General features: G+C 35.2%; 1 protein-coding gene across 1 annotated transcript; it reads left to right on the top strand.

The window, feature by feature from the left end:
- Positions 1–116: 116 nt before the first annotated feature.
- On the top strand, positions 117–11,986 carry LOC128161468 (uncharacterized). The gene is made up of 9 exons (XM_052824745.1): positions 117–502; positions 655–731; positions 1,396–3,007; positions 4,562–4,764; positions 5,216–5,382; positions 5,726–5,859; positions 6,810–7,034; positions 7,693–7,766; positions 10,550–11,986. The coding sequence occupies exons 3-9, from the start codon at positions 1,402–1,404 to the stop codon at positions 11,801–11,803; spliced, it is 3,663 nt and encodes a 1,220-aa protein (XP_052680705.1). The 5' UTR covers positions 117–502; positions 655–731; positions 1,396–1,401; the 3' UTR covers positions 11,804–11,986.
- Positions 11,987–12,826: the final 840 nt, after the last annotated feature.

Raw genomic sequence — 12,826 nt, 5'->3', positions numbered from 1 at the left:
TTCATGTGTGTGTGTGTATCTATCTACATGTATATATCTGTCTGTTTATCTCTCTCTCTCTCTCTCTTTATCTCTCTCTCTATCTATCTATCTATCTCTATCTATCTATCTATCTATCATATTCAGCGCACCTCAGCTACATGTACAATACAGTGTATAAGGTAAACTCTTGTCCAGTGTCCGTCCGTTTTTCCTTTCTGACTTTTATCTCAATTGTCACGACTGACGTACATATATAGCACAAAACTATCCCATGGTATTATGAAAATAAAAGGAAAAAAAACTCTCTCAGAAGAAATATAATAAAAGTGTAAAATTGGGCTCCAGATGTAACACAATATGCTATTAATCAACTGTTTTTCTTCATACAGACATAAAAAAAGAACATTTGTTTAGACACACGGGAAATAACTCTATTTCAGTTTGCTGTCAAGTGACCGCATTGCAAGCAAGATCAGCCATGTTAGAATCGGAGGGTTAAAACAAATTATATAGATACACGGTATGTTGTTTTTGTATGATAAAAACTTCTATATTTACTATACATTTGATTTTATGCATCTTCTTCAACTGCAATGTACATAATTTCCATCAATTTAGAACTTTAATATATCTTTTTCAACAATATAACTTTCACTTTCACTTTCTCTATAGAGCTGTTTAACGTACTCGCCTCCAAATTGATGTCAACCGGTAGAGGTGAAACAGTGAAATAAAACTTCCATGTTCAGGTGAAGGGGATTTGTGTTTTGTTTCAGCGCTTTACTTTCTAGGGTTATTTGTCAGTTGATACATTTTATTATACAGGCACGTAGCATCGTTTTTGAAAGTGGGGGGGGGGGGGGGGGGGGGGCCAGACTCATCCGAAAAATCTTGACAAGCAAAAAAAAAAAAAAAAAAAAAGGGAAATAAGACTTCCCAAAAATCTTCAAATTCCTTATCCGGGGGGGGGGGGGGGGGGGGGGGGGGGGGGGGGGGGGGGGGGGGGGGCTAGCATAGTATATAACTTCAATTTCAATCCTAATTTCCTTATTTTCATATCAATTTTTTTACATCCTCCAAAAAAGTGGGGGGGCCAACTCCATGATAATTCAATTTTTTATATGTAAATTTTAAAAAATTAGTTCCTGTGAGAAAAAGTGTGGGGGGGGGGGCTAGGGGGGGGGCCCTGATGCTACGTGCCTGTTATACACCCCACCCACACACATCCTTAGCTATTCATTTTTATCCCTAAACTGCAGTTTTTTTGCTTATTTGATATATGTACAGTTTATTTATCACTATATCTTTTAAAAAAAAACCTCAACGGTGTATCGAGATGGCTTGTGTGTACACTTTTATCGATAAGGATAACCGAATAATATAATTATATTTTTCATACATATTCATTTGTAGAAAACTATGGATCCCCAAAACAGTGCCCAGGATGTGCATCGATGTGACCTTTGTGAGACCGCCATAGTACACAGCTACTGTGACTTTTGTCATGTCAACCTCTGCATGCTCTGTGTAATAGATCACATCTCCGATGGATATGATGGATATGACAAACATGAAATAGTTCCTTTTCAGGAACGACTACCAACCCTCATTTATCCGAAATGTAGAACGCATTCACAAAAAAATTGCGAATTTCAGTGCAAAGATTGCGATGAAATATTGATTTGTTCTTCTTGTACGGCATCTGCACAACATAGAGGGCATACATTCCTAGAAGTGTCAGAAGTTTACAATACAAAGAAAGAAATTTTGGGAAAAGATACAAAAGAATTCCAAAACATCATTTCTCCTACATATGAAGAAATTGCACTTGATTTGGAAAATCAGCTTGCCAACCTGGATGGAGGATATGAGAAACTTACAACAACAATGTCCAAACAAGGAGAGCAATGGCACAGAGAAATCGACATCACCATCAATAAAATGAAAACTGAAATCAGCGAGATAAAAATAAAACACAGAGACATTCTACAGAAACACTTGGATGGAATTAAACAGATACAGTCTCTCATAAAAGAAGCATTACATACCTTAAAGGAAATGGAATATTCCACGGAAGTATTTCCAATCATTGAATACAGTTCTAAGGTCAGAGAGTTTAGCAAGCTTCCACCCAAGGTCCAGGTATCGCTGCCAACATTTATTTCAAAACCAATAGATCGCGAGAAGCTGTGTAGTTTGGTTGGACAGATCACCCCATTATCTACTGCTACAGAAGAAAATACCTGGTCACCTAACCAACCAAACACTTCAGTTAGAGAACTACTGGATGAACCAGAGCTTGTTGCCACAATACAGACTGGGTATGAAAAACAACGCAATGTTACCTGTCTTAAAGATGGTAGTATATGGACGAGTGGAATGACCAATGGTATCAAATGCTTCAATACTAAAGGTTCACTTCTCCAGACAGTCAAAATAAATGCAGAAAAAGGGCCAAATGATATAGCTGTAGACACTAATGGTGATCTATTATTATTGCTATTATCCAATTGGACAGCAGGGAAAGTAAATAAAATAAAGAATGGACATACAGAAGAGGTTTTCAAATTAGAAGGATGGGGACCGTGTAAGCTGTGTGTCACATCCACTGGTGACCTCCTGGTTACTATGTTCAGTTATGATGAAACTCAGTCAAAAGTTGTCCGTTACTCGGGATCTACAGAGAAACAAACCATTCAATTTGATGATGAAGGAAAACCTCTGTACTCAGGGAATCAATATAGTAAATACATCACTGAGAACAGAAACCATGACATCTGTGTAGCTGACTGGGCGGCTGGTGCAGTAGTGGTGGTTAATCAGGACGGGGAACTCAGATGGAGATACACCGGTCGTCTCACAGATACCAAGAACAAACAATTTAGACCCTGGGGTATCACAACAGACAGTCAGAGTCGTATCCTAACAGCAGACTGGAGCAACCTTTGTATCCACATTCTGGATCAGAATGGACAGTTTCTCCGTTACATTGATAACTGTGGTCTGGAGGATCCTTATGGTTTATGTGTGGATAATAATGACAATCTGTTTGTGTGCGAGTATAACAAATGGAACGTAAAGAAAATTAAATATTGTACATAGACGGCCGGTTTTTGACAATTATAAAAGGCAACTTTTTTAATGTACATTGAATACTTTATTTTAACATTTTATTTCAATTCACAGAGATATTAAAGTGAATTGTTTTTGTCCCCGGGAACAAATGATTAACTGCTCTAACCGACAACCAAGGCTCATGTGTATGACAATATGATTTGAAAATGTTTTATTAAATGATAAGAAATGAATTTGATAACTTTTCTTTTAAATCAACGACGACACAAAAGAAAACTATAAACGGAAACGATTTTATCAATTTTTCATTGATCCTTTTTAAAAAAAATTTTTGGATGGGGGCAAATCTATTGATGGAATGTAGATTACTTTTTGTGGTACAATTCGTAATGAAAAAAATGCTTTGTCCTGACTCGTCGAAGATTGGAAATCTGACATCCTGTTTAGTCGGTTCATTTTCATCGAAAGAAATATCATTTTGTATTGTAGCATCTGTAATGGATATATGTCAAAAACAGTTATGTATAAAAAAAATATCACAGAGGTTCGAGGCCCGTTAGAGCTGAATACTGTCAGATATATTTTGCAGCCCGTTAGAGCTGAGAACTGTCTGATATTTTTTTCATACAGAAGTGTTTGAGGCATATATCGAACTTAAAACAGTGCCAGTGAATTTCATAGATGATTTATCTGAGACTGTCCGATTTTGTTCTGTAACCACTGGTAACAGTCTGATATTAAGAAGCCCACTAATATCGGACTGTCGCAGGTAAAATTTTAGACTGCAAAAACAAAAGAATGACATCACAGCAGTGTTTTCACTTCAGATTGGGTAGATTCAGGTTTGTTGGAATCATTATCTCCAGGAGGATTGGAACACATTTTTATTTGTGTTTTGTTGTACAATGTGAACATGTAATGTCTCCTTTGAATTTCTAGTCTTTTAGCTCTGCCCTATATTTAGGGGCTGTTAAAACGCACTTTAAAAATGTTTGCACTTTTAAAATTTTGTCAAATTGCGTTAATTTTAGGACCAAGTCAACGAACTTTGAATGAATTTTTTTTATTTGAAAGTGCATCGATATTCTCGATATTAACCCACTTGGAAAAAAGAAATGTTAGATACCTTATTGGACACATAATCTTCCCTTAATTCAGTTACAATCTGCATTACCGAAAGTTTTACCTTGTGCGAACTTTTATTAAGGTCTTCCGTTTCCAACGGAAGACCTTGTACTGATCCTGTTGGAAATTCTTCATTATTATTTTTCTTCTTCTTTTTCTTCTAGACGTTTCTTTAAACTGTAATATCTCGCTTGTTTGTCATTAGTTTACGGTCCAATTCTAATAAACTTTTTGCAAATGATTTTATCTCAATTTGATTGTGCATGTATAACAGTTGACTGTTAATGCCTCTGCATCTGTTGTGCAGATCATTGCTCTACAATGAAATGCACATGTACATGTATTGTAAGTTACATAAGTCATGGTTTTTCCTCCCCAGGCAACAACGGACTGTACTACATCATGCAGGTGATATCCAAACTCCTGGACCCTAAAACCTCGGAGCACACTGCCTCCTTTGTAGGGCGACTGGTCTCCATAGTGATCACCAAGGTCGGGAACCAGCTCGGCGAGAACCTGGACCTGATGTTGAGACTGGTCCTCAGCAAGATGCAGCAAGCAGAGACCCTCAGTGTGATGGAGGTACTAATGCTTTCTGGTTCTACTCTTCACAACTTCAAAACAATAACTCTGCTGAATGACTCTTTTGTGAATACATTTGGTTTCGCTCAACAATATTTTATGAAAAAACATTGTAGTAAGTGATTCCCTATCTTGTGCGACAAGTGACTTCTAATTTAGTCCAGAAATGTAATTTAGATCGATTTTAAAGACTTCTAGACAAACACTGCATGTACATTATAATGCTTTTAACATGATGTTTATCGAGATCCGACATTGCACAAAAAGTAAGTGGTATGACATTTGGTACTTTTGTTAAGGTTTTTAAACATGCCCTCTCTACTTTGATTTTAGAGGAAAACGCTTCTTCATTCCTGTCCCTGAGGTTAAATAACATGCAAATAAATCATCTTTTAATAGTCTTGAAGCCACTTTGAGGTTGTGTATGATAATGCCTGTTATTTGTTGTCAGAGTTTGGTGATGGTGTTTGCCCAGCTGATGATCAGTAACATGCCCGCTGTGCTTGACTTCCTGACCAACGTCCCAGGCCCCACCGGGAAACCCGCCCTTGAGTTTGTTCTCACAGAGTGGTGCTCCCGACAGCATCTCTTCTACGGCAATTACGAAAGAAAAGTCTGGTAAAGAACACATTCTATAGATTAGAGATCTGTAAGGTATCTTGATAATTGATTGCTTTATTTATTTTCCAAAAGTATTTATGGTCCAGTACTAATTTCTTACTAAAGAACTGTAATACATGCATTTTCTGTTTGAGTAAGTCATTTTTGTGATTTTATGGTACTCACAAGCCATCATACTTCTTGCTTGTTTTAGCAATTAGATTAAAAAAAGTGTTCTGAATGAATTTTTGATTTACACACTTTTGATTTACTTTTATGACAATTTCAATCTTGAAAAGTGTAAATGAAGATGATAAACATGGTGTAATGTTCTAAGTTGCAATTTTCTGTTGTTTTCTAGCACCGTTGCCCTGTGTAAGCTGTTGCTACATGCGATACAGGCCAACGACACCAGACTGCAGGAGATCATGATCCAAGGGGAGGAAGTGGAGCAGCCAACTTCAGGGATTAGAACCAGGTCCAAAACCGCCAACCGTAAGTAAACAGTACTGATCAAAGAGATGGGCTAATGTGTATATTATATACCTATTTATTAGTTATGAAGACGATAGTAAGTTTATTGTCCATCAAGACAGCAACTATTTCACAAGGGGAAGCCGAGGTAAAAAGTTGCTGTCGAGGGGGGCAATAAGCTTGCTATAGTCCGAATAGTCAGTGAATAGGTATAATTTTATTATACAGAAGAAAACTTTATTTGTTGGTATGTAGAATTTCTTGATGATAATCAAATTAAAGTTATCGGACTTTGAATTTAATGTAGCAATCGGATTAAGTCAGAACTGCCGGTGAATAGTTTCGATGACCATTCACCGTGGCCAGATAGCAAGGAAATTATTTTACAGTTAGATAGGTTAGCGTATTTATTTGTTGTAATTTTACATAGAAAATATTCACAGAGGTATAATAAAAAGCATGATAAATAAGGCTTTATCATAAACTACAAACTGTAAGAGAATATTGTCAAAGAGAGAAATGAGCTAGTGTATGTACTAAACATGGACTGAAGTTCAATATTTGTACTTTAAACAAGACTTTTTCATTACTAATATTTGTATGTAAACAGCACCATTGAAAGACATGGTATGTATGAAAGCTAATTTAAATTAGGACAGAAAAATTGATAATGGGAGGGGATAGCAAAGAGATGGTTGGGTGAAACAATTTGTGTCATTATGAAGTGAATATACTTGATCAATTTCTGGATGTACTTATTAATATACATGTACATAGATGCAAGCAAGACCTGATTTAATAGAATCTGCTTTCTAAAACAGACACCTGAAGCAAATTTAACACATTTTGAATAAAGGCAATTTAAAAATGTAAACATAAGATTAAAGGGGGGAGAAATTTGTTCAGAATACTAGTGTCATCTTTTCTATAATATAGGGAATTCTTTTACTCAGTTAAAAATTTTCTTTCAGAACCAGTTCAATGGACCACCATTCCAGTTCTGGTCAAGATCTATAAACTGCTCATCAACGAACTGTCCAACCAGATAGAGACAAACATGTGTAAGGCCGGCAAGGAAGATGAGGATGAAGAGGAAGACGACTGGGAAGATGAAGATGCTGATGGTGAGGAAGACATCCAGCTGAGGGGGCAGACTCTGTCTGACCCGATTGACAGTATGGCGGCCGAGTTCAATGGTGATTATACGTTGTATTTTTTCTAATAAGAAAGCACTGATAAGATGAAAGTGTCAAATATACTTGTACTCAAAGGGTTTGTAAGTGTCTGTTATGGAAATAGATACATTCTGATTGACAGTATTGCAGCCAAGTTAAATGGTGATTATACTCTTTATGCTGATAATAAGTGATTGGTGGAAATGTTGGGGGGGGGGTGTCAAATATATATACTTTTACCGTAAGGGTTTGCAACTGACTGATACATAAATATATCAGGGTTAACATGTTGGCAGAGTTGCTTGTTTGATTGATCAGCTCTCTCTCTCTCTCTCTCTCTCTCTCTCTCTCTCTCTCTCTCTCTCTCTCTCTATATCTCTGTAGAAAGTATAACTATTAAAAACCTAATGTGTGTGAGGTTTTTTTTCCGCAAGGACAGTAATGTGAAAGATATTCTTGTTAAAACAAGTAGCTGACATTTAAATCTTCTGGGATATGAATTTTAACCTGTTGGATACAGGAATAAAGCCATCTCTTATGTTACAGATTTAAAAAAAAAATGGAAATGCAAGATTTAAGTCTAAGGAAACATGGATAAAAGATGTTCATGAAAATTCTTTTTTGAAATTTTTATATTTGAATGAACATTTGATTAAATGTTTGAAATGCTTTACTTCAGGGTATGATGTTGATGAGGAGGAGGAAGAGGACCCCGATTTCTCCAAAGACCCGACCTACCAGATAGATTTACAGGTCAGTGTGCATGTCAATATATGGATATATTCGAATGTATGAAGGGAGAAAAAGTCAGTGAAAAAATACATAGTCTAAGATGCTTTCATTATTATTGTTTCATATTTATTCACATTACTCAAAACTTTTGAGTCAATTACACGTACATATATATAATATGCACACTCCTGTCGATAGTTAAAAGGAAAATGATGAAAAAAACCTGCTGTTTTATGTATAATAGATTAATACTCATCTTTAAATCACAAAATAATTATAAATCATGAAGTTTTCTTGAATTATTTAAAAATGCATCAAATAGAGGCATTAAAAAAAAGGGGGGAGGGAATGATCTGTAAGAAAGTGTCTCAGTTCATATTAATCGGCTTCACATGCAGTAAACAGTGAAGTTTAACTTAAATTTTCTCAAATTTTTCTAGGCATACCTCACGGAGTTCCTCCAGTCTTTGTCCCAACAAGCGTGTTACAGTACCTTCAGTTCACATCACAATGACTCCGAGAAACACGTTCTACGAACAATTAACATCAATGTTTGACCTCTAGCCACTCCTTACCAAAACCCACATGTTGAACTTTTTTAAATTTAAAACTGTTTTTAACCTAATGATGCCATTGGTTTTGATCATTTTAGGTATTTTATGACTGTGTGAATGTGTGATGCATTGAAAAACAGAGTGAGCTTTAAAATGCCTTGTGAGTGAAAATGGCTGTTTTATTTAGGCCTAACAAATTGGTTTTAGCTGATGGATTATAATTTAATGAGAAAATAATAACAGTTGCATTTCAATTCAGAAAAAGGTTAGTGTAATTTGTAGTTATTTATTTGTAGAATTTGGATGTATTGTGTCAATTTGATTGTGTAACTATTCAGATTTAATGTGTATACCAGCATTTATTTGTTTAAAATATGCCTATTATTTTTAAACTATGTGCAATACTCCTCAAATTTTATTATCAATAAATCCTTTTATTTGTTTCTAAGCTAATTCCTGTTGTTATTCAGTCTGATTCAACATTTAACAAGTACTCTATTTATCTTTGGTGTTGAAAAGGGTATATTAATTATGGCTTCAAATGTCATGGTTAATCAGTAGAAAATTCTTATTTTTGTTCAGCCAATGTCTACAGAGGCTCTGTGCTTAAAGTCGCCAAAAAATGGAGTTAATGACAAGTATATAATCTATTGTTTACATGAATAATGTTAAAATAAAACAGAAGAAACCGTTTTATTGGGAACGTGGCATTTTCAAAAATGAAATTCCGCGTACTATTATTTTAATTTTCGGATTTTTATATATATATTTTTAATGCATTCTTTCGTCATATGTGTGTGTCTATCTATCTATCTATCTATCTATCTATCTATCTATCTATCTATCTATCTATCTATCCATCCATCCATCTATCTATCTATCTATCAATCTATCTATCTATCTATCTATCTATCTATCTATCTATCTATCTATCTATCTATCTATCTATCTATCTATAATATTCAGCGCACCTCAGCTACATGTACAATACAGTGTATAAGGTAAACTCTTGTCCAGTGTCCGTCCGTTTGTCTTCTGCTTCTATCTCAATTATCTCGACTGACGTACATAGCACAAAACTATCCCATGGTATTATGAAAATAAAAGAAAAAACTCTCTCAAAAGACAGATAATAAAATTGTAAAATAATATGCTTTTAATCAACCGTTTTTCTTCATACACTTAAAAAAATCAAAGAATATTTATTTAGACACACGGGAAATAACTCTATTTCAGTTTGATGTCATGTGACTGCATTGCGAGCAAGATCAGCAATAATAAAATCGGAGTGTTAAAAAAAATTATATAGATACACGGTATGTTGTTTTTGTATGAGAAAAACTTCTATATTTACTATACATTTGATTTTTATGCATCTTTTTGAACTGCAATGTACATAATTTCCATCAATTTAGAACTTTAATATATCTTTTTCAACAATCTAACTTTCACTTTCACTTTCTCTATAGAGCTGTTTAACGTACTCGCCTCCAAATTGATGTCAACCGGTAGAGGTGAAACAGTGGAATAAAACTTCAATGTTCAGGTGAAGGGGATTTGTGCTTTGTTTCAGCGCTTTACTTTCTAGGGTTATTTGACAGTTGATACATTTTATCATACACCCCACCCACACACATGCATCCTTAGCTATTCATTTTTTATCCCCAAACTGCAATTTTTTTGCTTATTTGATATATGTACAGTTTATTTATCATTATATCTTTAAAAAAAACCATCAACGGTGTGTCGAGATGGCTTGTGTGCATTCTTTTATCGATAAGGATAACCGAATAATATAATATATTTTTCATACATATTCATTTGTAGAAAACTATGGATCCTCAAAACAATGCCAAGGATGTGGGCCGATGTGACCTTTGTGAGACCGCCATAGTACACAGCTACTGTGACTTTTGTCATGTCAACCTCTGCATACCATGTATAGGCAGACACATCTCCGATGGATATGACAAACATAAAATAGTCCCTTTTCAGGAACGAAGATCAACCCTCATTTATCCGAAATGTAGAACGCATTCACAAAAAAATTGCAAATTTCAGTGCAAAGATTGCGATGAAATATTGATTTGTTCTTCTTGTACTGCATCTGCACAACATAGAGGGCATACATTCCTAGAAGTTTTAGAAGTTTACAATACAAAGAAAGAAATTTTGGGAAAAGATACAAAAGAATTCCAAAACATTATTTCTCCTACATATGAAGAAATTGCACTTGATTTGGAAAATCAGCTTGCCAACCTGGATGGAGGATATGAGAAACTTACAAAAACAATGTCCAAACAAGGAGAGCAATGGCACAGAGAAATCGACTTCATCATCAATAAAATGAAAATTGAAATCAGCGAGATAAAAATAAAACACAGAGACATTCTACAGAAACACTTGGATGAAATTAAACAGATACAGTCTCTCATAAAAGAAGCATTACATACCTTAAAGGAAATGGAATATTCCACGGAAGTATTTCCAATCATTGAATACAGTTCTAAGGTCAGAGAGTTTAGCAAGCTTCCACCCAAGGTCCAGGTATCGCTGCCAACATTTATTTCAAAACCAATAGATCGCGAGAAGCTGTGTAGTTTGGTTGGACAGATCACCCCATTATCTACTGCTACAGAAGAAAATGTCTTGTCACTAAACAAACCCACCACTTCAGTCAGAGAACTACTGGATGAACCGGAGCTTGTTACCACAATACAGACTGGATATTTAAAACAACGCAATGTTACATGTACTTGTCTTCATGATGGTAGTATATGGACAAGTGGAGAGACCAATGATATCAAATGCTTCAACAGTAAAGGTTCACTCCTCCAAACAATCAAAACAAACTCAGAAAAAGGGCCAAATGATATAGTTGTAGACAATAGTGGTGATCTACTATTATCCAATCGGAAAGCAGGGAAATTAAATAAAATAAAGAATGGACAGACAGAAGAGTTTTTTAAATTACAAGGATGGGGACCATGTAATCTGTGTGTCACTTCTACAGGTGATCTCCTGCTTACCATGTGCAGTGATGATTGGACTCAATCCAAAGTTGTCTGTTACTCGGGATCTACATGCAAACAAACAATTCAGTTTGATGATGAAGGTAAACCTCTGTACTCCGGGAATGCCAAGATTAAATACATCACAGAAAACAGAAACCACGACATCTGTGTAGCTGACTGCGGGGCTGGTGCAGTAGTGGTGGTTAATCAGGCCGGGAAACTGAGATGGAGATACACTGGTCATCCCTCAATAACCAAGAACAAAACATTTAAACCCCGTGGTATCACAACAGACAGTCAGAGTCATATCCTAATAGCAGACGGTGACAACCATTGTATCCACATTCTAGATCAGAATGGACAGTTTCTCCGTTACATTGATAACTGTGATCTGAATATTCCTTACGGTTTATGTGTGGACAATAATGACAATCTGTTTGTGTGCGAGTTATATAAAAGCAATGTAAAGAAAATTAAATATTTAACATAGACGGCCGGTTTTTGATAATTATAAAAAGCAACTTTTTTAAATGTACATTGAATACTTTATTTTAACATTTTATTTCAATTCACCGAGATATCAAAGTTAATTGTTTTTGTCCCCGGGAACAAATAATTAACTGCTCTAACCGACAACCAAGGCTCATGTGTATGACATTATGATTTGAAAATGTTTTATTAAATGGTAAGAAATTAATTCGATAACTTTTTTGGATGGGGCAAATATATTTGATGGAATGCAGATTACTTTTTGTGTTACTGACTCGTCGAAGTTAGGAAATCTGACATCCTGTTTAGTCGGTACATTTTCATTTAAGGAATTTCATTTTGTATGCTAGCATCTGTAATGGATATATGTCAAAAACAGTTATGTATAAAAAAATAAATATCAGAGAGTTTCGAGGCCCGTTAGGGCTTAGAACTGTCTGATATTTTTTCATACAGAAGTGTTTGAGGCATATATCGTACTTAAAAACGTACTAGTGAATTTCATAGATGATTTATCTGAGACAGTCCGATTTTGTTCTGTAACCACTGGTAACAGTCTGATATTAAGAAGCCCACTAATATCGGACTGTCGCAGGTAAAATTTTAGACTGCGAGAACAAAAGAATGAAATCACAGCAGTGCTGTCACTTCAGATTGTGTAGATTCAGGTTTGTTGAAATCATGATCTCCAGGAGAGGGATTGGATCACATTTTTACTTGTGTTTTGTTGTACAATGTTAACATGTAATGTCCTCTTTGAATTTAGTCTTTTAGCTCTGTCCTATATTTAGGGGCTGTTAAAACGCACTTTAAAAATGTTTGCACTTTAAAAATTTTGTCAAATGGCGTTAATTTTAGGACCAAGTCAACGAACTTTGAATGATTTTTTTTATTTGAAAGTGCATTGATATTCTCGATATTAACCCACTTGGAAAAAAGGAATGTTAGATACCTTATTGGGCACATAATATTCCCTTAATTCAGTTACAATCTGCATTACTGAAAGTAATACTTTGTGCGAACT

Source organism: Crassostrea angulata, chromosome 8, assembly GCF_025612915.1.
Source record: "Crassostrea angulata isolate pt1a10 chromosome 8, ASM2561291v2, whole genome shotgun sequence".
Classification (NCBI taxonomy): Eukaryota; Metazoa; Mollusca; class Bivalvia; order Ostreida; family Ostreidae; genus Magallana; species Magallana angulata.
The sequence above is the reverse complement of the archived record's forward strand: the minus strand, read 5'-3'. Positions and strand labels throughout refer to the sequence as shown.